Source organism: Balaenoptera ricei, chromosome 7, assembly GCF_028023285.1.
Source record: "Balaenoptera ricei isolate mBalRic1 chromosome 7, mBalRic1.hap2, whole genome shotgun sequence".
Classification (NCBI taxonomy): domain Eukaryota; kingdom Metazoa; phylum Chordata; class Mammalia; order Artiodactyla; family Balaenopteridae; genus Balaenoptera; species Balaenoptera ricei.
In genome coordinates, this window is record NC_082645.1 from 77,047,852 (window position 1) to 77,073,078 (window position 25,227).

Consider the following 25,227-nt stretch of genomic DNA (forward strand, 5'->3'; position numbering starts at 1 on the left):
TTGTTTGTAGATTTCCTGATGATGCCCATTCTAACTGGTGTGAGGTGATACCTCATTGTAGTTTTGATTTGCATTTCTCTAATAGTGATGTTGAGCAGCTTTTCGTGTGCTTCTTGGCCATCTGTATGTCTTCTTTGGAGAAATGTCTATTTAGGTCTTATGCTCATTTTTGAATTGGGTTGTTTGTTTTTTTAATATTGAGCTGCATGAGCTGTTTATATACTTTGGGGATTAATCCTTTGTCTGTTGATTTATTTGCAAATATTTTCTCCCATTCTGAGGGTTGTCTCTTTGTCTTGTTTATGGTTTCCTTTGCTGTGCAAAAGCTTTTAGGTTTCATTAGATCCCATTTATTTATTTTTGTTTTTATTTCCATTACTCTAGGAGGTGAATCAAAAAAGATCTTGCTGTGATTTATGTCAGAGTGTTCTTCCTATGTTTTCCTCTAAGAGTTTTATAGTGTCCGGTCTTACATTTAGGTCTCTAATCCATTTTGAGGTTATTTTTGTGTATGGTGTTAGGGAGTGTTCTAATTTGATTCTTTTACATGCAGCTGTCCATTTTTCCCAGCACCACTTACTGAAGAGACTGTCCTTTCTCCATTGTATATCCTTGCCTCCTTTGTCATAGATTAGTTGACCACAGATGCGTGGGTTTATCTCTGGGCTTTCTATCCTGTTCCATTGATCTATGTTTCTGTTTTTGTGCCAGTACCATATTGTCTTGATTACTGTAGCTTTGTAGTATAGTCTGAAGTCAGGAAGTCTGATTCCTCCAGCTCCGTTTTTCTCCCTCAAGACTGCTTTGGCTATTCGGGGTCTTTTGTGTCTCCATAAAAATTTTAAGATTTTTTGTTCTAGTTCCGTAAAAAATGCCATTGGTAATTTGATAGGGATTGCATTGAATCTGTAGATTGCTTTGGGTAGTATAGTCATTCTCACAATATTGATTCTTCCAATCCAAGAACACGGTATTTCTCTCCATCTGTTTGTATCATCTTTAATTTCTTTCATCAGTGTCTTAGAGTTTTCTGCATACAGGTCTTTTGTCTCCCTAGGTAGGTTTATTCCTAGGTATTTTATTCTTTTTGTTGCAGTGGTAAATGGGGGTGTTTCCTTAATTTCTCTTTCAGATTTTTCATCATTACTGCATAGGAATGCAAGAGATTTCTGTGCATTAATTTTGTATCCTGCAACTTTACCAAATTCATTGATTAGCTCTAGTAGTTTTCTGGTGGCATGTTTAGCATTCTCTATGTATAGTATCATGTCATCTTCAAACAGTGACAGTTTTACTTCTTCTTTTCCAATGTGTATTCCTTTTATTTCTTTTTCGTCTCTGATTTCCGTGGCTAGGACTTCCAAAACTATGTTGAATGATAATGGCGAGAGTGAACATCCTTGTCTTGTTCCTGATCTTAGAGGAAATGCTTTCAGTTTTTCACCATTGAGAATGATGTTTGCTGTGGGTTTGTCGTATATGGCCTTTATTATGTTGAGGTAGGTTCCCTCTATGCCCACTTTCTGTAGAGTTTTTATCATAAATGGGTGTTGAATTTTGTCAAAAGGTTTTTCTGCATCTATTGAGATGATCATATGGTTTTTATTCTTCAATTTGTTAATATGGTGTATCACATTGATTGACTTGTGTATATTGAAGAATCCTTGCATCCCTGGGATAAATCCCACTTGATCATGGTGTATGATCCTTTCAATGTATTGTTGGATTCTGTTTGCTAGTATTTTGTTGAGGATTTTTGCACCTATATTCATCAGTGATATTGCTCAGTAATTTTCTTTTTTTGTAGTATCTTTGTCTGATTTTGGTATCAGGGTGATGATGGCCTCATAGAATGTGTTTGGGAGTGTTCCATCCTCTGCAATTTTTTGGAAGAGTTTGAGAAGGATGGGTGTTATCTCTTCTCTAAATGTTTGATAGAATTCGCCTGTGAAGCCATCTGGTCCTGGACTTTTGTTTGTTGGAAGATTTTTAATCACTGTTTCAATTTCATTACTCGTGATTGGTCTGTATGTATTTTCTATTTCTTCCTGGTTCAGTCTTGGAAGGTTATACCTTTCTAAGAATGTGTCCATTTCTTCCAGGTTGTCCATTTTATTGGCATAGAGTTGCTTGTAGTAGTCTCTTAGGATGCTTCATATTTCTGCGGTGTCTGTTGTAACTTCTCCTTTTCATTTCTAATTTTATTGATTTGAGTCCTCTCCTTCTTTTTCTTGATGAGTTTGGCTAATGGTTTATCAATTTTGTTTATCTTCTCAAAGAACCAGCTTTTAGTTTTATTGATCTTTGCTATTGTTTTCTTTGTTTCTATTTTCATTTATTTCTGCTCTGATCTTTATGATTTCTTTCCTTCTGCTAACTTTGGGTTTTATTTGTTCTTCTTTCTCTAGTTCCTTTAGGTGTAAGGTTAGATTGTTTATTTGAGATTTTTCTTGTTTCTTGAGGTAGGCTTGTATAGCTATAAACTTCCCTCATAGAGCTGCTTTTGCTGCATCCCATATGTTTTGGATCGTCATGTTTTCATTGTCATTTGTCTCTAGGTATTTTTTGATTTACTCATTGATTTCTTCAGTGACCTCTTGGTTATTTAGTAATGTATTGTTTAGCCTCCATGTGTTTGTGTTTTTTACATTTTTGCCCCCTGTAATTGATTTCTAATCTCATAGCATTGTGGTCAGAAAAGATGCTTGATATGATTTCAGTTTTCTTAAATTTACTGAGGCTTGATTTGTGACCCAAGATGTGATGTATCCTGGAGAATGTTCTGTGCGCACTTGAGAAGAAAGTGTAATCTGCTGTTTTTGGATGGAATGTCCTATAAATATCAATTAAATCTATCTGGTCTATTGTGTCATTTAAAGCTTGTGTTTCCTTATTTATTTTCATTTTGAATGATCTGTCCATTGGTGTAAGTGAGGTGTTGAAGTCACCCACTATTATTGTGTTACTGTCGATTTCCTCTTTTATAGCTGTTAGCAGTTGCCTTATGTATTGAGGTGCTCCTATGTTGGGTGCATATATATTTATAATTGTTATATCTTCTTCTTGGATTGATCCCTTGATCATTATGTAGTGTCCTTCCTTGTCTCTTGTAACATTCTTTATTTTAAAGTCTATTTTATCTGATATGAGTATTGCTACTCCAGCTTTCTTTTGATTTCCATTTGCATGGAATATCTTTTTCCATCCCCTCACTTTCTGTGTGTATGTGTCCCTAGGTCTGAAGTGGGTCTCTTGTAGACAGCATATATATGGGTCTTGTTTTTGTATCCATTCAGCCAGTCTGTGTCTTTGGTTGGAGCATTTAATCCATTCAGGTAATTATCGATATGTATGTTCCTATGACCCTTTTCTTAATTGTTTTGGGTTTGTTTTTGTAGGTCCTTTTCTTCTCTTGTGTTTCCCACTTAGAGAAGTTCCTTTAGCATTTGTTGTAGAGCTGGTTTGGTGGTGCTGATGTCTCTTAGCTTTTGTTTGTCTGTAAAGCTTTTGATTTCTCTATTGAATCTGAATGAGATCCTTACCGGGTAGAGTAATCTTGGTTGTAGGTTCTTCCCTTTCATCACTTTAAATATGTCATGCCACTCCCTTCTGGCTTGTAGAGTTTCTGCTGAGAAATCAGCTGTTAACCTTACGGGAGTTCCCTTGTATGTTATTTGTTGTTTTTCCCTTGCCGCTTTCAATAATTTTTCTTTGTCTTTAATTTTTGCCAAGTTGATTACTATATGTCTCGGCGTGTTTCTCCTTGGGTTTATCCTGTATGGGACTCTCTGCACTTCCTGGACTTGGGTGGCTATTTCCTTTCCCATGTTAGGGAAGTTTTCGACTATAATCTCTTCAAATATTTTCTCAGGTCCTGTCTCTCTCTCATCTCCTTCTGGGACCCCTATAATGCGAATGTTGTTGCGTTTAGTGTTGTCCCAGAGGTCTCTTAGGCTGTCTTCATTTCTTTTCATTCTTTTTTCTTTATTCTGTTCCGCAGCAGTGAATTCCACCATTCTGTTTCCAGGTCACTTATTCATTCTTATGCCTCAGTTATTCTGCTATTGATTCCTTCTAGTATATTTTTCATTTCAGTTATTGTATTGTTCATCTCTGTTTGTTGTTCTTTAATTCTTCTAGGTCTTTTTTAAACATTTCTTACATCTTCTCGATCTTTGCCTCCATTCTTTTTCCGAGGTCCTGGATCATCTTCACTATCATTATTCTGAATTCTTTTTCTGGAAGGTTGCCTATCTCCACTTCATTTTGTTGTTTTTCTGGGGTTTTATCTTGTTCCTTCATCTGATACATAGCCCTCTGCCTTTTCATCTTGTCTGTCTTTCTGTGAACATGGTTTTTGTCCCATAGGCTGCAGGATTGTAGTTCTTCTTGCTTCTGCTGTCTGCCCTCTCTTCTTACTATGGTAGGCTTGAAGTCCTATTTCCTTGCTTGCTATCAACCAGAACCACTCTTAGCTCCTAGAGGCTGCCCACATTCCTTGCCATGCAGTCTTCTTCATCTTCAATTCAGAAACAGCAAATCAAATCTTCCTTATGCTTCGTATCTCTGACTTCATCTTCTGTGACCAGCCAGAGAGGGGGGGAAATAATCTGGCTTTTTTTTTTTTTGGCGTTTGGCATGTGGGATCTTAGTTCCCTCACCAGGGATCGAACCACACCCTCTGCAGTGGAAGCTCGGAGTCTTAACCACTGGACTGCCAGGGAAGTCCCTCTTCTGGATTTTTTTTTTTTTTTCTTTCCTGTTGTGAAGACAGCTGTGAATTGTATTGCTGTGTGTGTGTGGGTAGTCTGCTTTTAAGATTTTTTTTTCTCTTTCCCCTTGTTTTAGCAGTTTTACAATTATATGCCTTATCGTGTTTCCTTTATGTTTATTCTGCTTTCAGTTCATCATTCTTTTGAATCTGTGGCTTGTTCTTGTTTTTGAAAAATTATCAGCCATCATCTCTTCAAATGTTGTTTCTGTCCCATTTTCTCCCTCCTCTCTTTTTGAAACTCCAATTACATGTATATCAAACTATTCCACTGTAATTTCTGTCTTTCACACTGTTTTCTCTACTTTTCATTCTTTTTTCTCTCCATCCTTCAGTTTGGATATTTTCTTGTGGTCTTTATTCTAGTTCGTTAATGCTTTCTTAAGCTGTGCCTAATCTGCCTTGAAAACAATCCATTACTTTGTTATTGTACTTCTCAGTTCTAGAATTTCTGTTCAGCTCTTTTGTGTAGTTTTTAGTTCCCTGTCAAATTCTAAATCTTTTTTGTAGTTCCTTGAAAATATTAAATGTTATTTTAAGTATCCACAGCTGATAATATCTGTATCCTTGTGCATCTCTTTCTATTTTTCTATTATTTCTCTTACTATTTTAGCATGTTTTCTAGTATGCCTGGTTTTTGAGATTGAGTGCTGGAATTGACTATGAAAAATTGTAGAAAATTTTGAGGGCCAGAATGATGCTATTTTTCTTTCAAAGAGGATTTACCCTTGCAGGCAAGTGTCCAGAGGTACTAGTGATCTCAGATTATTTTAATTCAATCAGTTATTAAGGTGATTTGAAACTGGCTCTTCTGTTTTAGTTCACTTACTCCTAGAGTGTAGCATTTGGGGATGCCACCTGAAGCTGGGGGTGTTACTAGCCCCATATTACCACTTAATTGGTTGAACTTGTCTTTATGCTGCTAACCCTATGCATCTATGAAAAGTTCATTTCAGCTTTTAGCCTATTAGCTGATTCTTCAGAAATTAATAGATGTTCCAAATAGCAGACTTCCTATTTGAGTTTCTTTCTTTTCCTGGACCTTGACCCTGTAATTCTTCACAGGCTCTCTGATACTGGCTTTTCTAGTTGTTCTCAGAGGGTGCATTGATTGGAATTACCAGGTTCACCATTACAGGAAAAATACATAATTTTTAAACCTTGCAGGACATTATTACTATTGTTTTATATCACTCATTGTTTATATAGGTTTACCTACATATTTATCATTTTCTTCATTCTTCATCCTTGTATAGATGCTTTAGAATTTTCTTTACTATGAGTATATTGGTGATAAATGCTTTCATTTTTGTCACAAAATGACTTTACTTTGCCTTTATTCTTGAAAAATATTGTTGCTGAATCTAGTTTGACTATTATTTTTCAGTGTAACAGAGATACCATTCTACTTACTTTTAGCTTCCATTGTTGCTGTACAAGTCAGCTATAAGTTTGCCTGTTGGTTATTTGGGTTTCTTGAATATATAGAATGGTGTCTTTCATAATTTCTGTAATATTCTCAGTTATATTTTAAAATATTGGTCTCTCTCTTCTTTCCGTCTGAGACTCCAATTGATTATGTTAGACCTATTCTATCCTTTAAATATGTTACCCTTTCTTTTATATATCCTATCTTTCTATCTCCCAGGGCTGCATTCTGTGTATTTTATTCTTATCTTATACCAATTCTCTCTTCAGCTGTCTGTAATCTACTATTTAACCTATCCACTGAGTTCTTAATTTGGGACATTGTATTTTTCAGTGCTAGAGGTTTTGTTTTCTTCCTTTTGAATATGATCTATCTGGTTTTATAGGTTTTTCTTCCCTGCAGACTTTTCCCCCCAAATTTGTCTTTTATTTATTTAAGCATAGTTGTTTTATTGTCTTTGGCTGATAATTCTGGTATCTGAATGTTTACAGATCTGTTTCTTTTGTCTGTTGTTTTTCCCAGTTCTTGTTTGTAGTATTTTGTTTATTAACTTGGTTATCTTTGGCTGCCTTGTAGCCATTGTACTTAAAAAGATATTACAGAAAATTCTTAGATCTAGAATAAAGTTATTTTTTCCAGAGAGGTTTTGAATTGGCTTCTGCCAGATACCTAGGAACATTAATTATATCACCATAACAGCGCCACCTTGAATCAAGTTCGAGACTTAAGGTCCCTTGGTCTACCTCAATGATGGAAATGTATACTGTAATACCACATATGTGCTGGTTTGTTTCTAGTTAACCCTTAGTCTCAGAGTGTAAGTCTTTGAAATCCCAGCTCATTGTGGGAAGTGTCTATTATTAGATTCCTCACCTTGTCTGACACTGAGCTTCTTTTTTTTCTGATCTTCTCATTCAAATGAAGTTGTCAACATGAAAGTTCAAATTTACTGGGATTGGCAAACACCTTCAGGCCAAAAGAGGACTCTGTATTGGCTTACCTCCTTATGTTCCTCTGTCCCCTTCAGGCTTTGCCTGGTAATTTCTTACAATCTTGTCAGCTCTTCATTAATTTTAAGAAGATTTTCAAAAATTATTTATCGAGTATATTTAGTTTTTTTCAACAGAAGGACTCATCCATTAATATACTTTGCTATAACCAAAAAAGGAGGAGGAGGACAACCTTGTGAATATTGTGAATATTTTTCCATTCTAATTTTGTTGCATTAGAGTCAGAAAATATAGATAGTGTCACGTCTTTGGAGGCAGAGTACAATAATATTTTGGTATGTATCCTTTGAAGTTTAAATAACATAGTACTGCATTTCTTTAACCTAATGAGTTGAACCCGTTTGCAATGATTATCATTACAACTATTGCTGCCATCTTTTTACTTCAGTCATTGTTGAAGCCACCACCTGCATACAGGTATAACCTGACAGCATGCTGTCTCAGCTGTACTATGGATCTCCTGCTTTCTACTCTTGGCCTTCTCTACCACCACTGTCTGGGACACCTGCAAGAACCTCTCACCACTGTGACATGGGCAAACCAAGAATTTCAGATGAGTTAAAAACTGTGAGTAACCCTTGATCAATGAAGCATATGAGCTGGAGAATAAATATGCCTCTCTTCTACCCCTTGGGTATATAATTCTGAAATGCATTCTACATGGCTCCTCAGAAGACCCTAGTGGATTGAGCCCCATGCTGATCAACTTGGTAATGCACTCTTAAATAGACTTGCCCTCCTTCTCAGTTTCACTCTTGTCAGTCCCTTATTCCTATTCCTTGGGATTCTTTTCCAAAGTAAACTGCCTGCATACAAGACCTTGATTCAGGCTCTCTTCTTTGAGGGAAGCTAGTAAAAGACACCATGCTTTCTTCCTGAGTTTTGTTTCTTTTTCTCCTGTCCTACCATTTATTGGATAATCAAATGTGCTTCTGCTGTTTTGAAAGTTACTTATTCTACTTTTATTCTTCTGGTAGTTACCCCTAACTTACTGAACCAAGGGCATTACCTAAAGTTTATCAATATCTTAATCTATTCCCCAAACAAACCAATAACCTTAACTGGTTCTTAACACACTTTGACATATATCTATTTGTATCATTTAGCATTTAAATTCCAGATTCATACTGATCAAGTGGGTTTATTTGTAGTAATTGAGGATTTAAACAATAATAAAGTACTCAATGCTTTACTCATTCACACATATCTCACTGCCTGCTCCTGGACTCATCGCTCTTTCACCTGGACTATGGCCTATAATAGTCATTTAAAGAGGATATATGATAAATTTTCTGTAATATTTATTTCTCCTTGCATTTATAGTTTAAAGAATGATTATTTCCTGAAGTTTGTTTGAGAAACTACTAGTGGAAGTGTTGACAATGGTTACAGACAGGTGGACTTTTCAAAGGAGTCAGCACAGCAACGCTGACTCTTACATGGAGGTCTCAGGACCCAATACAAGCAATGGAAACAAAGAGAAAGATAATTATATATTGTTATTTAACCATTTGTCCTATGTTGAAACTAGAGGCTTAAAATACCCAAGGAATGATTTTTTTGGCTGCATAATTATGCGCTTGTAATGGAAGAAAGCTCTTAAGGAGGCTGCCAGCTGATGAGTGAGAACATTTTGACAGGCAATTTGTGAGTTTTGATGCTCTTGAAAAACAGTGTATCTGCATGGAATCTAGGTTAGCCAGTGAACTGATTGATAAACTGAATGTGGCTTGCATCAGCTCTTGTCACAAGAGAGAAGTATTATGTGTTTAACCACTAAATGGTTAACTGCTTGTGAATGGAAATTTTTTTTTTTAGGTGTAATTGACGTACAGTATTATATGTTTCAGGTGTACAACATAGTGATTCACGACTTTTAAAGGTTATATTCCATTAATATTTATTATAAAATATTGACTATATTACCTGTGTTTTACAATATATCCTTGTAACTTATTTATTTTATACATAGTAGTTTGTTCTTAAAGGAGCTGTTGAGGTAAGACTGCAACCTAGTGGTGAGTTTGTTATTGAAAAAAAGTGGCTGGGCCATTGATGAATGCTGCATTTGAATTCAGAGTGGGAATGAACTCACAGACAAGTGTGCTGGTGCCCTCCTTGTGTAGACCGACCTTCAAATCATGTTGTAAGTGGGCTAGAAACGAAGAAAGGATGACTTAATCAGATTCCTGAAGCTGTTCATCTAATGTAGCATTTTCTCCCTTGTCTGACACTCTGATCACATCTCTTGGTTTCTCTTTAAAGATGCAGTAACACAACATTATAAATCAAATATACTCCAATATAAAAAATAAATGTAAAAAAAAGAAAAAAATCTAAAGAAAAATTTAAATTTTTTTTTAAATTTAAAAAATCAAAAAAAAAAAAAAAAAGGTGCAGTAAGACCTTGATGGGACCAGTGTATCTTATCTTCTCACACTAGTTGGACTAATTTCCCTTATTTTCTTGTCTAATCAGTTCTATTTTAGAGCAGACTTTTAGTTGCTTTTATTTTTGTGATTGAAGCAATACAAATCACACTATTCTGTAATCCAAATTAATTAAATTTTGCATGTAACATGATTCTAAATATCATTCTCATTATAATGTTCAGCTTTTGACAGTTGTGGGTTCTTGTTTTGTTTGGTTTGGTTTGATTTGGTTTGCGGGATCTTAGTTGCCCAAGCAGGGATGGAACCCAGGCCCACCGCAGTGGAAGTGCAGAGCCCTAACCACTGGACCACCAGGGAATTCCCCAGTTTTTTACAGTTTGATGTAGCTTTTATTTCTTAGAAATGCTTATTACTAGTTGTATTGCTATTTCATATTATTTTGCATTAATATGGAAAAATTTATTGACTCAATCATGCTGAGGCTTTATTCTTGCTATGATCACTTTTCTTACACAAAATATAGAATATCCAGGAAATATCTGTGTATGACAATTTGAATCTTTTAATTACTGCATATCTTAATCTCATTTTAAAAGTCTGCTTGAATCTTATCTCAATTTTCCTCATTTCTCATCAATCTTTTTAATCATATACTTAAAATTATTAATAGTTCAATCATTTTTTCTTGATTTTCATTGTCAGATCATCCTTGTTCCCTAGCACTCTAATTCTGTTAGATTATATTAACTGGTTTTTTTTTGGCCACACCCTGCGGCATACAGGATCTTAGTTCCCCAACCAGGGATCGAACCCATGCCCCCTGCAGTGGAAGCGTGGAGTCTTAACCACCGGACCATCAGGGAAATCCCTTAACTTTCCTTTTATATAGCTTTATTTTACTTGTAAAACTTTACCTGTGATTTTTTTCTTTGTTTCTTTTTCTGGCAAAGCTTGGTATTTGAGTGTGAAGTCTGCTTATTCCATATGTGATAAAATCAGTCTTGTGCTTTCATAAGGGTTATCAAGAGATAATATCATTAGCTTTTAAATTCTTTCTTCACCTCAACTCTTCCACATTTAATTCAAATACATTTTCAGAAAGTGTCTTAATTCTTTCAAATTTATATGCTCCTAAGTTTGGAGTATATGACTCTATAGCATTGCCAAAAGCAGATAGCTCATGATTACAAGACTTACTGAAGCGGGTTGACTGCATGAAGCCCATCTCAGTCAGTGAAATGATGTCCTCTACATAATTCATAGGATTTTTTTGTCTCTGATGTCACCCTAATGAAATGGTTTTAGATTCTCTTGTGCTCTTTAAAACAGCTTTCTACAAAGGACAAATAAGGACCTGACTTAAATGGGGTGAGCCAAGAAATTAGCCACTCTAATCAATGCAGAAATCAATGCTGGAATAATGAGTTATCTGTGAGAGCTTTCTCTTTTTCTACCACTCTTTTGGGATGTATGTTGAGAAATCTGTCACACATAGATCATGGTGACTGACATGGCACCCTAAAGGCAATTTCTACTAAAATAGAAGTTCATGGGACTTGCAACAGCATGGATGGACCCAGAGGGTATTATGCTTAGTGAAATAAGTCAGACAGAGAAAGACCAATACTGTATGTTATCACTTAATATGGAATCTGAAAAATAAAACAAACTAGAGAATATAACAAAAAGAAACAGACTCACAGATATAAAGAACAAGCTAGTGGTTCCCAGTGGGGAAAGGGAAGAGAGAAGGAGCAAGATAGGGGTAGGGAATTAAGAAGCACAAACTAAATAAGCTACAGGGATATATTGTACAGCACAGGAAATATAGCCAATATTTTATAATAAATATAAATGGAGTATAATCTATAAAAATTTTGAATCAGTTATGTTGTACACCTGAAACTAATATAGTATTGTAAATCAACCGTACCTCAATTAAAAAAAAAAAGTTCATGGGGCAAAATGCCTTTCTATAAATTAATTAGTGTAATACTGTTAGGGAAACAAAATAAATCTCCCTTCCCCAATACACTTAATTATATTTTGGAAGCAGGAAGCAAATTAATAAAACAACATGGCAGGTCTCAAAACTATTGATTTTCAATGGATTACTTAAAGCTATGTAAAATATATGATATGAGATACCTTTGATGACCCTTAAAATCTTTTTTAAAACAATAATATCTTTAATAATTCAGGTTTATTAAGTGCTCCAGAAGTAATGTATGAAAAATGAGGGTACATTGTATACTGGAAAGTATCATTCTATAGTTAAAATTTTATTAACAAGAAGTCATGTTGTGTAAATATGTATAAACTACTACAGTGATCTGAAAGCATAATAGTGTCCTTTAAAAAAAGCTTATCCTTGAATAATGCCTTAGTTCTCATGTATGAGAGAAATCTACAAGGTTTATTTTTCTGCTCTCAAAGAGCTGTTTTCTCTGGCATTCTAAATATATCTAAAATAAATGTAAGGAGTATATGTTCTATTTTATGTCCTTCCCTAACAACAACAACAACAAAATCTTTAGTTGGTGGTTAATGTTATTACTTTAGATCTACAGGAAAAGCTCCTGGATACAGAATTGTTTAAGGGTACATTAGAATAAGTTACAGAATTAGGACTTTAGGTAAGGGAAGACAAAGCAAACAAATTTTGACACACAGAATCACAGATTTGGGGAGGGTAAGAGTGGTAGGAAAAAGAGGGGGAAAGTAGGTAGTTTTTACTTAAATGATGGACATAATATATATAAAAGACATCAAAAGAATTGGCATGCTCCCTTTTTTTTTTCACTTTATGGGTTTCAATAGATGATAGATGGCTAGAAAGAGAACATACACACTCACCGTCCTCAAGTTTCTGATGTATTTGTGTATTTGGCCAAGGTCACACAGACTTAATGCAAGTCTTAATGGCCACATTTCCCGGCATTTCTCAGTGCAGCTTCCCTTGGCCACCAGAGCCCCCAAAAGAGGGATTTACCACTGTTAACACTAGCTGCACAAGGTAAGTCCTTCCAGATCTGGGAAGCTTAATTTTGTCTTGTATTTTTCATACCAGGGACATATATTACTATTTAGGAAGCCCTTAGGAAATATATGCCCCTATTGGAAAAAAAAATTGACATCTGGTACTCTGGTTTTCCAGTCTAACTCAGTGGCAAGCTCATTCAGAGGAAAAAACAGAATGCATGCCCAAATATTCATGAGTGGTATCCTGACTCCAGTTTTTTGGGGTCTTGGAAAGCCTGCTTTCCTACCACATACTCTTTCCTCCTTCAATCCCATATCCCCAAGTCACTACCCAGAGCAATAAATCAATGGGGTGTAGAGAAGTGAATAATGAATTTATGGATGATAAATCTTGGACAAGCTCAATGCTTTTTATACTACTACAAAATTAAAATATATGTGAAAAAAAGCATCATAAAATTTATTTGCTATTCATGATTGCAAGAAGGTGATTCAAAATGAAGTAAATTTTTTCCCAGTAAATTCTCTCAGGTACATTTTTCTCCCTCCTTACCTATTAGCGTAATGTTTGGGGTAACAGTGGATGGAATAGGTCAAAACTGAGTTCCAGTCTCAGCTTGCATTTCTCTTTGTTCTTGTCACTCAGTGTGAGGTTACATGGACCAGTCAAATCAGTAACACGTGGGGACTTGTTAAAAATGTAGAATCTCAGTCTTCATCCTATATCTATGGAATTAGAATCTGCATTTTAAAGACCCCAAGGTGATTCACATTAAATTTTGAAAAACGCTGCTTTGTGTAACTTTTTGTAACTGAATATCTCTCCTCCTTGGTTTCTCTTTGGTCAAATTATGAGGTAGATCTAGATAATGTGTAGGAATTTTTGAACTAGAAGGAACCTAGAGTAAGGATTAGTGGTTTAGAGCATATGGACTATGGAACCATTGTGTCTGGGTTTGATTCCCAACTCTGCCACTTACTAAGTGGGCAGATTAGATAGCCTCTCTGTGCCCCAATTTCCTCATTCAAAAATAGGAATTATAATAATTTCTACTTCATAAAGTTGATGTGAATAATTGAATTTATTATATGTAAAGTATTTAGATTAGTGCTTGATACAGAATAAGCACTATGTAAGTATCAACTCTTATTATGAGTTAAGATTCTTGACTGATAACATTCTAGAATGTATGGAGATGCCAACTGACTGACTTGAAAGTTGCTAGTGAGTATATGTAGAATCTAAAATATGAGACAAATGAACTTATCTACGAAACAGAAACAGAATCACAGGCGTAGAGAACATGTGGTTGCCAAGGTCGGGGGTGGGAGTTTGGGGTTAGCAGATGTAAACTATTATATATAGGATGGATAAACAACAAGGTCCTACTGTATAGCACAGGGAACTATATTCAATATCCTGTGATAAACCATAATGGAAGAGAATATGAAAAAGAATGTAAATATATATATATAATTGAATCATCTTGCTATACACCAGAAACTAACACAACATTGTAAATCAACTATGCTTCTATTAAAAAAATTTTTTTTTAAAGGAAGTTACTAGTGAGGGCATTCTATCATGTGGAGAATGTGGAGAATTGAGGAAAGCTTTATGGAAGAAATGGGAATTTAGAATAGTTTTATGGGATAACTAAATTGGGGAATGATTAGAGATAAAAGCATTAAGAGTATTCCAGGTAAAATAGACTTACAGGCAGTGGTAAACGTTTGGAGAGGGACAGAGGAAAGCGGGGGTCATGTCTCCTAAATTTCAGGAACTTTGAGGAAGGCATGGGGTGACTAGAGCAGAGGCTTGTTGGACAGTTGAAGGGCTAAGATTGGTTCCTCTTAATTACAGACTAAAAAATGTTAGCTTTAACTGTGAGGAATAGAGAATATATATACATATTTGTGGAGGAAAATGGAATAAAGTGATAAAGGAAATCATTAATAGACAGGATGGCTCAGTAGAAGAGAAAGCAAAGGAATAAGAAGCAAGATTTGGTCATTAGACATGAAGAATACATGGGGAGGAGGCAATTATAGCTCCAAGATTTTAAGTCTGAAGGACCAGAAATGTGATGGTGCTTTTAGCAAAAATGAGAATATTAGAAGCATAACTGCTTTGAGGAAAAGATATGTTTGTTTTAGAAGTGTTGAGTGCAGGTGATGGGAATACATCCAATAAATGATTTGGCAGATGCTGTAGAAAGAGCACCATTCAGAACAAGGCCAATCATACTTTCACCTTTTATTGTTGTGTTACTGAGCACTTCACTAGCATCAATACAAAACAAAGGTAAAACCTTAAAATTCGAGAATGATCACATCTTTGTTTTCTTTACATATTTCAAATTCTCTCTCTACTAAATATTTTTAAAGTGAGTTTAAATTGAGTGGCAGTATTAGTTTTTTTATGAGTCAACAAAAGTACTTGAAAGAAAATGAGTCTCAGATCCATTATTCCATCTTTCTGCTCCCTGGACAGCATTTACACTCAGACTCGAAGAAATTGAGAACAAATGAAATATGTGGTTTTCAGGCTTTTCTAAATCCCCCTAGACCTAGAAGGCAAAAATAATGTTTTTGTCCAGGAAAGAGCCCAGCACAATTCAGTGTCCAGGAGACTATTAGCCATCGTCAATAATGTTTACCAGAGTCTCTTGCCTTTAATGAAACAGGAGCAGAAAAATTGATTGGGAGGCAGTGTGTGTGTTATCATAATACTTATCCTCGGGTAAAAAGTGCATTTGTGAGCAAATCTAGTATTGCCTAGCAACTGTCTCTAGGCAAAGGGTGGTTGGGAGCCAGCTGCTGCTGCCTTTCAGGAGCCTTTGCCTATTTCTACACACCTCATAAGATATCTGTTTTGGATTATTTGGATTCCAGTTTTAAGGTAGAGTTTTCCTTAACAACTCCTAATATTAGATATTTTGCTTTTTAGTGATCGACACAATAAACCTAATATTACTTTTTATCCATCTCTGAATATAACATAAATATATAGATTTTTTAACTACAGTGGAATATGTATGAAGTCAGGAGCTTTGGTGATTTTTAAAAACATTCCTTTCTGTTCCTTTTAGACCTGACACATTCTCGAGTGGTCTAGGACTATACCCACATTTACACCCACTTCTAAGAGCGTAGGATGTGGTGTTAAACATGCCCCAGAAACTTACAAATTTTAACTTTTCTCCTGAAAAATCTATCCCTGGCCTTCTTGTGTAGTCACTTTTTCTACTTCCACTACTGATTGAGATATATTTTCTTGCCCCTGGCCCTTGCAGCAGGATATAGCTCAGCTAATAGCAGTGAAGCAGGAGTTTCCAGAGGAACCAGGGGTTATGCCAGAGCTTGATGAGGGGCAGACAGGCCATATTAGTGGAGAAGTCTCTCCGGGGAGAAGGAATGTAGTCAGTACTGTAGCCTCACACTGGCTGAGTACTTCCTGATACTCCTGAGAGTTCAGCCCCTCTAACTGTCCAAGCTGCTTATTTCCAGAGTCCCCAGATACTTCCCAAAGTATTCACGGCATTCAGTCAACCATCCATTCATTCTTTGATCCCCGTGGCTGCTTGGAAGTCTCCCCCTCTTTCCTTGCTCATTTTCTCACTGCCGTCCAGTCTCTTAAGTCAATTCCACAGGATCCTCGGAAAGCCCTATTCCTTTGCAAACCCACTTCCCTCAACCTACTTACAGAATATTCCATCGCGTCTTTATTTTGGACCTTATTCATTTTCAACCCCCTCAAACAGGGCCTGCTCTTGGTCCATACCATAATCTCATCAACCAGAGCCGGGAGAGAGGTTGTCATCCACTTTAGCCACCTAGGCCACTTCCAGACCTTTCTTATTTTCATGAGAAGCCCTTCTTCATTTGGGAGACAATACAGCATTTAGAATCATGAGATTTGGATTTGGACCCATATTTTGAGATGTTGGATAGATCACCCAACATTTCTGAGCCTCAATTTCCACGTCTGAAAAAGAGGGATCATTTTTGCAAGGCTATGGAGATTAAACTTATTCTTTTCACAAATCTTTGCTGATTACCATGTGCCAGCATTTTTCTAAGTACTGAACAAAACAGTTCCTTCTGTCGTGAAGCTTGTAGTTTCATGAGGCAAGAAAGTCGAATATATATACATAATTACAAAATCTAATATGAAAGAAAATATAGGGTGTTGTAACAAAGGTTTAATTAGAGGTATAATTTAGATGGTGGAGAGGTGGTCAGGAGGCAAGGCCTTAGGAGGTGACATTTAAAGTGAGAACAGCAGGATAGGTAGGATTTAGGCAATGGAGCAAAGGATGGAGAGGGCATTGCAGACAGAGGGGACTGCAGAGGGCTTTGTGAGAGGCAGAGTGTGGTTAGAGGTGTAGGCTGGGGACAGAATTTGTGGGACCTGAATGTGAAGTCCAGATGAAGGAGTTTTCATTTTAAATACAATGAGAAGCAATGACTTTAAGCAAGGGTGTAACACTACTTATGCATTTAAAAGATCTCTCTGAGGACAGCATTTGGAACACAGTACTTACTCGGTAATTGAAGTTACATTCACATAGGCCTTGCTCTGCAATATGTATTGAGTGTAGTCCCCCTGGGTCACAGTTTTTCTCTCTACCCCAGACTCCTGCTATCTCCTGTTGATTAGCTCAGCTTCCGCAACTCCTTCAGAGCTCCTGACATCCACAACTCCAGGGGCCACCCTACGTGAGACATCTCATATGCCAATAAACGCCTCTGACCACAATTTCCTTCTAATTCCTACCACACCTACACATGTCCAGGCCTCCAGGGTAGTAGAATATGAGGATGGAAAGATAGGCAAGAGCCAGGTTGTAAAAGGTTGCTTTGATGCTAATGAACTTGAAATTTATCCTGTAAGAATAGGAAAGCAGCACTGATGGTGGCACTTGCTGTTGCCTGTGCTTGAAACACCCCCTCTTCCCGGGATCCCCTTCAAGCTCCTAGTCATCCTTCAGAGTCTGGCTTGTCTCTCGTCTCTGCTAGGAAGACTGCCTTAGCAAAGAAGGTAGTTAAGCATGTTACGTGTTGTGTATAGCTCTTGGTGCTCTTATGCTGTATAATCACATGCTTATTTTTGGTCTCCCCTATAAGTCTGAACTCCTTGAGAGCAAGAACTTGTATTCTTATTGTATCCTCAGTACCTGACATAAAGGATTTCATTAAAATTTGATTTCATCAAGTTTTTTAAGTTCTCACCTTCCACTAAAAGGTAAAATACCCTAATAAAAGTTTGGCAGATTGGAAGTAAAGATTGGTAATTTCCTCATGCAATCATCTAAAACTGTGTTACTTTGCTAAAGTTTACCCAGATATCTTTGCTCTAAAAGTTGGCACCAGATTCGTTTTTTTTAAATAAATGTATTTGTTTATTTTGGGCTGCATTGGATCTTCATTGCGGTGTGCGGGCCTCTCATTGCAGTGGCTTCTCTTGTTGCTGAGCATGGGCTCTAGGCGCGTGGGCTTCAGTAGTTGTGGCACATGGGCTCAGTAGTTGTGGCTCGTGGGCTCTAGAGCGCAGGCTCAGTAGTTGTGGCACATGGGCTTAGTTGCTCCACAGCATGTGGGATCTTCCTGGACCAGGGCTTGAACCCATGTCCCCTGCGTTGGCAGGCAGATTCTTAACCACTGCACCACCAGGGAAGTCCGGCACCAGATTTTAAGAAAGCTTTATATTTTTATCAGTTTTAACTTTTTGATTCAAATTTCAAAATACATAAAAAGAATTTATAGGGCTTTCCTCCCTCTAGAGCCTGCGAGACACAACTACTGAGCCCACACGCCACAACTACTGAAGCCCGCGCGTCTAGAGCCCTGGCTCCACAACAAGAGAAACCACCGCAATGAGAAGCCCGCGCACCGCAAGGAAGAGTAGCCCCCACTCACCACAACTAGAGGAAGCCCGCGTGCAGCAACAAAGACCCAAACTCAGCCAAAAATAAATAAATTAAATAAATAAATTTTTTACAAAAAGAAAATCAATTTAAAAAAAAAGAATTTATAGAAGTCTCATTCCTGCTTGTGCCTTTTCACCCTTTTTCCTCTAGCTACTATAGATTACAATTTTTATTAGTTTATTTTTTTGTCCTTTCAGTATTTCTTTATGCAGAAACAAGCAAATATGAATGTATTCTTACAAAAAAGATAGCCTAAAATATACACTCTTTTATTCGTTGCTTTTTTTAACATGAAAATTTATTCTAGAGATGTCTCCAAGTCAGTAGTTAATAGAGCTCTTCCTTAATCTTTCTTGTGGATGCACAGTTTTTTATATACCATGATTTATTCAGCCAGTCTCCTACTGCTGGATGCTCTGTTCTAGTCTTTTGCTTTTACAAACAATTCTGCAAATTGACAGTTCTAGCACAACTGTCATTTCAAATTAGCACAGATATATAGGCACGCACATGTATATACGTGTATGTATGTATGTTATATATGATATCTATATCTGCCTGTATATATATACATATATACATGTATATATACATACATATATATGTATGTATACATATATGTGTATATGTATACATATATGTGTATATATACATATGTGCACGTGTGTGTGTGTGTGTATACACACACACACACACACACACACACGTGCACATATGTATGAGATTCCTGGAAATTAGATCATTACATCAAGAGTAAATTCATCTGAAATTTTGGTAGATAATTCCAGAAATTCCTTCCTGATGGTTATTCCATTTTCTACACCTTCCAGCAATGTTTGAAAGTGTCCATTTCCCCATAGCCTCTCCAACAGTGTGTTATAAGACTTTTGGATTTTGCCAATCTGATAGTTGAGGAATTATAGCTCAAGGTAATATTAATTTGCATTTTTACTAGTGAAGTTAGCACCATCTCATATGTTTAGTGGCTATGCTGTTGGTTTTATTTCTGTGACCTTTCCTTTCATACCTTTTGCTTACTTTTCTAAAAAGTTGGTCTTTTTCTTCTCTATTCCTAAAAGTTTTTGATGTCTGTTGAGAATGTAAGCATTCAGTATGTGCTATGAGTTGCAAATGTCTGTCCTATTTTGTTATATTTGTTTTAACTCTGCTAATGGTGTATTTCTGACATGCACAAGTGTTTATTTGTGTTTACTTTTTAACTGTTAGCCTTTCCAAAATTTGAGTCATAGTTAAATGGTTATGATAAAATACTTTCCCAAGGTTATAATAAAAACCACCTATGTTGTTTTCTAATACTTATATAATTTCATTTTTTTTTTACATTTAAACTTTGATCCATTTGGACCTATTTGTTTAACTTGATACATTGCATCAGTATGGAATCTGCTTTATTTTTTTCCAAATTGCTACCCAGTTTTCCCAACACTATTTATTAAAAAGTCTATCTTTTAAAAAAAAAAGTCTATCTTTACTGTTTGATTTGACGTGCAGTCTTCATTGTGCACTAAATTCCCATAGGTATTCAAGTCTATCTCTGGACTTTCTATTCTGTTTGATTAGTCTTTTCATGAGCCAATCCTACACTTTTAATTATTGATGCATTATAGTATGTTTACATATCTGGTAGGGGTAGTACCCTTATTGCTCTTTATCAGAATTTTCCAGGCTGTTCTTCTTTGTTCACTTTTCTTTTTTTTCCCGGTACACTTTAAAATTGGTTTATCTAGCTCCAGAAAATAATCTGTATTCTTATTATGTTTGTTCCTTGATAGTTTATAAAAATGACACACTGCTTTATGATATTAAGTCTTCCCATTAAAGAACACAGTACATCTTTACATTAATCCAAGTTAACTTGAAATTTTTTTATTGCAATATAATTGAAATGTAACATTTAGTTATTAGTTTCAGGTGTACAACATAATGATTCAATATATGTATGTATTGTGAAATGACGTCACAATAAATCTAGTTAACATCCATCACCATAGAGTTACACTTTTTTTTTCTAGTGATAAGAACTTTTAAGATCTACTTTCTTACTTTCAAATATACAATACAGTATTAATTATAGTCACCGTGCTGTACATCACATTCCCAGGACTTACTTACTTTATTACTGAAGTTTGTACTTTTTGACCCCCTTCACCCATTTTGCCCACCTCACCGCCTACCTCTGGCAACCACCAATCTATCCTCTGTATCTATGAGTTCAGGGTTTTTATGTGTTTTTTTTTTTTTTGGTTCCACATATAAGTAAGATCATACAATATTTGTCTTTCTCCAAGTTATTTCACTCAGCATAATGCTCTCAATGTTCAAATGGCAGGATTTCCTTATTTTTATGGCTGAATTATTATAAGTAAAAATAAAAATATGAATATTTATTCAACATCAGCTTTGTCCATTCATCCATCAATGGACACTTAGGTTTCTTCCATATCTTGGCTCTTGTGAATAATGCTGCAATAAACATGGGGGTATCTTTTCAAGTTAGTGTTTTTGTTTCCTTCAGAAAAACACCCAGAAGTGGAATTGCTGGATCATATGGTAGTTTTATTTTTAAGTTGTTTTTTTTTTAATTTTTATTTTATATTGGAGTATAGTTGATTTACAATGTTGTGTTAGTTTCAGGTGTACAGCAAAGTGATTCAGTTATACATGTACATATATCTATTCTTTTTCAGATTCTTTTCCCATTTAGGTTATAACAGACTATTGAGTAGAGTTCCCTGTGCTATACAGTAGGTCCTTGTTGATTATTTTATATATAGTAGCATGTATATGTTAATCCCAAACTCCTAATTTATCCCTCCCCCTCTGCCTTCCCCCTTTGGTAATGATAAATTTGTTTTCGAAGACTGTGAGTCTGTTTCTGTTTTGTAAATAAGTTCATTTGTAGCATTTTTTTAGAGTCCACATGTAAGTGATATCATATATTTGTCTTTCTCTGTCTGACTTACTTCACTTAGTATGATAATCTCTAGGTCCATCCATGTTGCTGCAAATGACATTTTATTCTTTTTTATGGCTGAGTAATATTCCATTGTATGTATATACCACATCTTTATCTACTCCTCTGTCGATGGACATTTAGCTTGTTTCTGTGTCCTGGCTATTATAAATAGTGCTGCAATGAACGTTGGGGTGCATGTTAACTTTTTGAATTATGGTTTTCTCCAGATGTATGTCCAGGAGTGGGATTGCTGGACCATATGGTAGTTCTATTTTTAAGTTTTTGATGAACCTCCATACTGTTTTCCATAATGGCTGTACCAGTTTACATTCCCACCAACAGTGCGCAAGAGTTCTTTTTTCTCCATATCCTCCCAAGTTAACTTTTATATTCTTTGTATTAGAAAGATTCTCCTTTAGGTTCTGGATATTTCTAAAGTCCTGAGTATTTTGTCTTTTGTTGTTATTGAAAGAGGGTCTACTTATCCCATTATTTCTGTCATTGTTATTTTAATTGATTGATTAACTTCTGTATATTAACCATTTTATATCTTACTACCTTGATGAATTCTCTTTAGTAGTCATTTTCATTTGCTCTCTCTGGATTTTTCAGGTGTACAATCATACCATCTGCAAATATGGAGATAATTTAAATTTTTTTCCAATTTTTGTACCTTTAATTTTCTATGGTTTTGGAAGTATTAGGCAATTAATTAGTGTGAAGTAGTAGTGGTCATTGTGGGCATCTTTGTCTAGTTCCTGACTTTAGGAGGAATATCTTCAGTGTTTCTCCATTAGGAAATATGTTAGCCTTAGGGCTGAGATATAATATGTATAATCATATAAATGAAGTTTTCATCCACTCTTATTTTGAGTGTGTTTTTTTTTAAATCAAGGGTAGATTTGATTTTTGTCAACTTCCTTTTCTATGACTATATATATAAACATAATTTTTTCCATGGATTTATTAATATGCTAAAATACATGACTAAATTTTGTACTATTGAACTATTCTGACATTCTTGTACAGGAGGTAGGGAGGAACCTAATTTGATTATGACAAATTATTCTCTTAAAGTGCTGTTTATTAATATTTTGTCTTTTTGAAATGATATTCATAAGTATAATTCATCATCTTTTTGCAGTCAATCAGGTTTTAGTATCAATGCTGTAATTTATAAAATAATTGGGAAGTTTGCATTTTTCTGAGATCTGGGGCAGTTTAAATAGCATTAGAATTACCTACTCTCTAAAGATTCCTCTGTTAGACTAGATAATGGTACTTTTTTGGGGGATGGAGTAGATATTTGCAATACATATAACAACAATTAAACTAGTTTGCAACCACTTCTTTAGGATTTCCCTCAGTTCCAGTATACAACTTTAGTATTCTCTTACAATGTTTAACCTTGATACTGTTTACTATGCTCAGGCTACTACAACCTAATTTATCAATTTCAGTGGAAATCAAGCTCAGTAGAATTCCTAAATCTGCTGGGGTAAGTTTTGGTAGATTACTTTTTCCTGGAAAATTATTCATTTATTTATTTATTTTTCATAGAGTTGTGCAAAGTAACTTTATAATCCCTTTTGTTTTTGTGATTATTTCCATCTTTTCATATCTTTTTTTTTTTTGACTATTTGATATATTTTGGATTGGAAAGTAAATTAAAGTGTCTTATTTGTAGTGCATTTCTGTTTCTCCTTGTTTAGTCTATAGGTTTTTACTTCATGAAAGTTACTGCTAAGTTATTTGGTACATAGGTATTCATATCTTATATTCCTTGTGAATTCTTACCCTTAGCATTAAAAAAAAAAAAAGTCTTTTAAAATTGCTTTTTGATTTCAATTCTGTACTCACTGATATCAAAATCACTGCCCATACTTTCTTTTTGTTTGTATTTGTTCATCCTTTTAGTTTTATCTTGACTGAATTGCATTGCCTCTGGAGTGCATCTTGTTTACAGTATAGGGCTCGGTTTTGCTTTACAATAGAAGTATGACCTGTATCATACACACAAAACCCAAAAGTCACATTTTCTTATGTTCCACTGGCCAAAGCAAATTTCATGGAGAAGAGATGTATGCCTGTAGGCAGATCTCCCCCGTGAAGAAACTATGCAGTAGAGAGATGCTTTTCCAAGCCTTACTTAAGAATCCATGTGTCGACTGGAAAAAAAGAAAAGCATAATGTGAGAGCTATGAGTTCAGTTTTATTTGAGGCTTACTGAGGACTATAGCCCAGGAGACAGCCTCTCAGATAGCTCTGAGGAACTGCTCTAAGAAAGTAGGGGGGAAGTCAGTATACATATGATTTTAGTGAAGGGGGTACATGCAATCAAGCACACATCTCGGTAGAAGGTTGCTGTAAGTCACAAGGCACAGATATCTTAGTTAATGATTTCGTGCTTTTCTAGGCATGAGAAGATACAAAAAATTGGGTTCATAAAATTTTCTCCTGAAAATGTTTATCTGAAGGCCTGTTCTGCCAGTTTTTCCCAGAACACAGAGTGCCTCATCCCGGTTCTCCACCCTGAACTCTTTTCAGTGTGTGTTGAAGGTCAGTGATTGCAGTGGCTAGTGACTTCATTCTTATAGAACCAGATGGCAAGTGTGCATGCAGTAGAAGAGAAAGCCAGCATTTGAACATGTGCTTCCCAGAGAACACTGATGGCCATTCGGTGTTGGCCACAGAAGCAGGGACACCCAACACACAGAACTGCAGTTTTCCCCAGTCAAGGAAGGAGACATTTTTCTCTCCCCTCCTTCTGCACTTTGCCCCAGAAGAGCGAGAGAGAGGACTTGGAGGTGCTGGAAGCCAGACCCTTGCCCTTTCTTCTCAATCTAAGCTGATAGAGCCATAACTTTAGCCTAAGTTAAGAGAGCATAGGAGAAAAGCTAACAATCAGAATAATATATTTCTGATGGTTGGAAATGGCTAAATGGCTGTACAATCTGGCCAAGAGAATTAAAGTAGCCTCTCTACAACAGAAAAGGGGAATTTAAGAGAGTACAGAGACTGAAGAAAAGAAATAAGAAGCAGAGGTGGAAGATGCAGGAGAGAAGGGGGCATAACTAATGGAGCAGGGTCCTCAAGGAAGTTGAAAGAATTGGAGTCAATATAAAGCCTGGATTTGAAGAGGAGGGAACAAATTTCATCCTTCAAAAATGGAGGAAACGGGACTTCCCTGGTGGCCCAGTGGTTAAGAATCCACCTGCCAATGCAGGGGACATGGGTTCGATCCCTAGTCTGGGAAGATCCCACAATTCTTAGATGCCTCGGAGCAACTAAGCCCATGTGCCACAACTAGTGAGCGTACGCTCTAGAGCCCGCGAGCCACAACTACTGAAGCCCGTGCACCTAGAGCCCATGCTTCACAACAAGAGAAGCCACAGCAATGAGAAGCCCACACACCACAACGAAGAGTAGCCCCCGCTCACAGCAACTAGAGAAAGCCCACCCACAGCAATGAAGACCCAATGCAGCAAAAATAATAATAATAATAAATAAATTTTTTTTTAAAAATGGAGGAAAGATATTAAGAATGGGTATGAACATAGGTGATTGTGCACAGAGGAGTCTGGAAAGCTGATAACTTCAGTTTTTTTAATGAAGTAGGAAATAAGGATGTCTGGTGAGAACGAGGACAGCTGGAACAGTGAGGAAGGTTTAGAATTACATTGAAATACTAAAGTTGAATTTGCCCTAAGGTAGAGAGATAAAAATAAATTA

The 25,227-nt window shown here is 36.0% G+C and overlaps 1 protein-coding gene across 17 annotated transcripts in view; it reads left to right on the forward strand.

The window, feature by feature from the left end:
• C7H2orf88 (chromosome 7 C2orf88 homolog) overlaps positions 1 to 25,227 on the forward strand; it is a 312,337-nt gene that overhangs the window by 213,117 nt on the left and 73,993 nt on the right. For 11 of the 17 annotated variants that reach the window (XM_059928347.1, XM_059928349.1, XM_059928346.1 and 8 more), the window contains one exon: positions 7,599 to 7,777. The exons of 5 other annotated variants lie outside the window; for them this stretch is intronic. In XM_059928347.1, coding sequence (XP_059784330.1) covers positions 7,643 to 7,777 — 135 coding nt within the window. In that variant the 5' untranslated portion in view covers positions 7,599 to 7,642. Of the gene's footprint in view, positions 1 to 7,598; positions 7,778 to 25,227 lie in introns of those variants that run through there. One more of the 17 variants, XM_059928358.1, reaches the window with a different exon arrangement.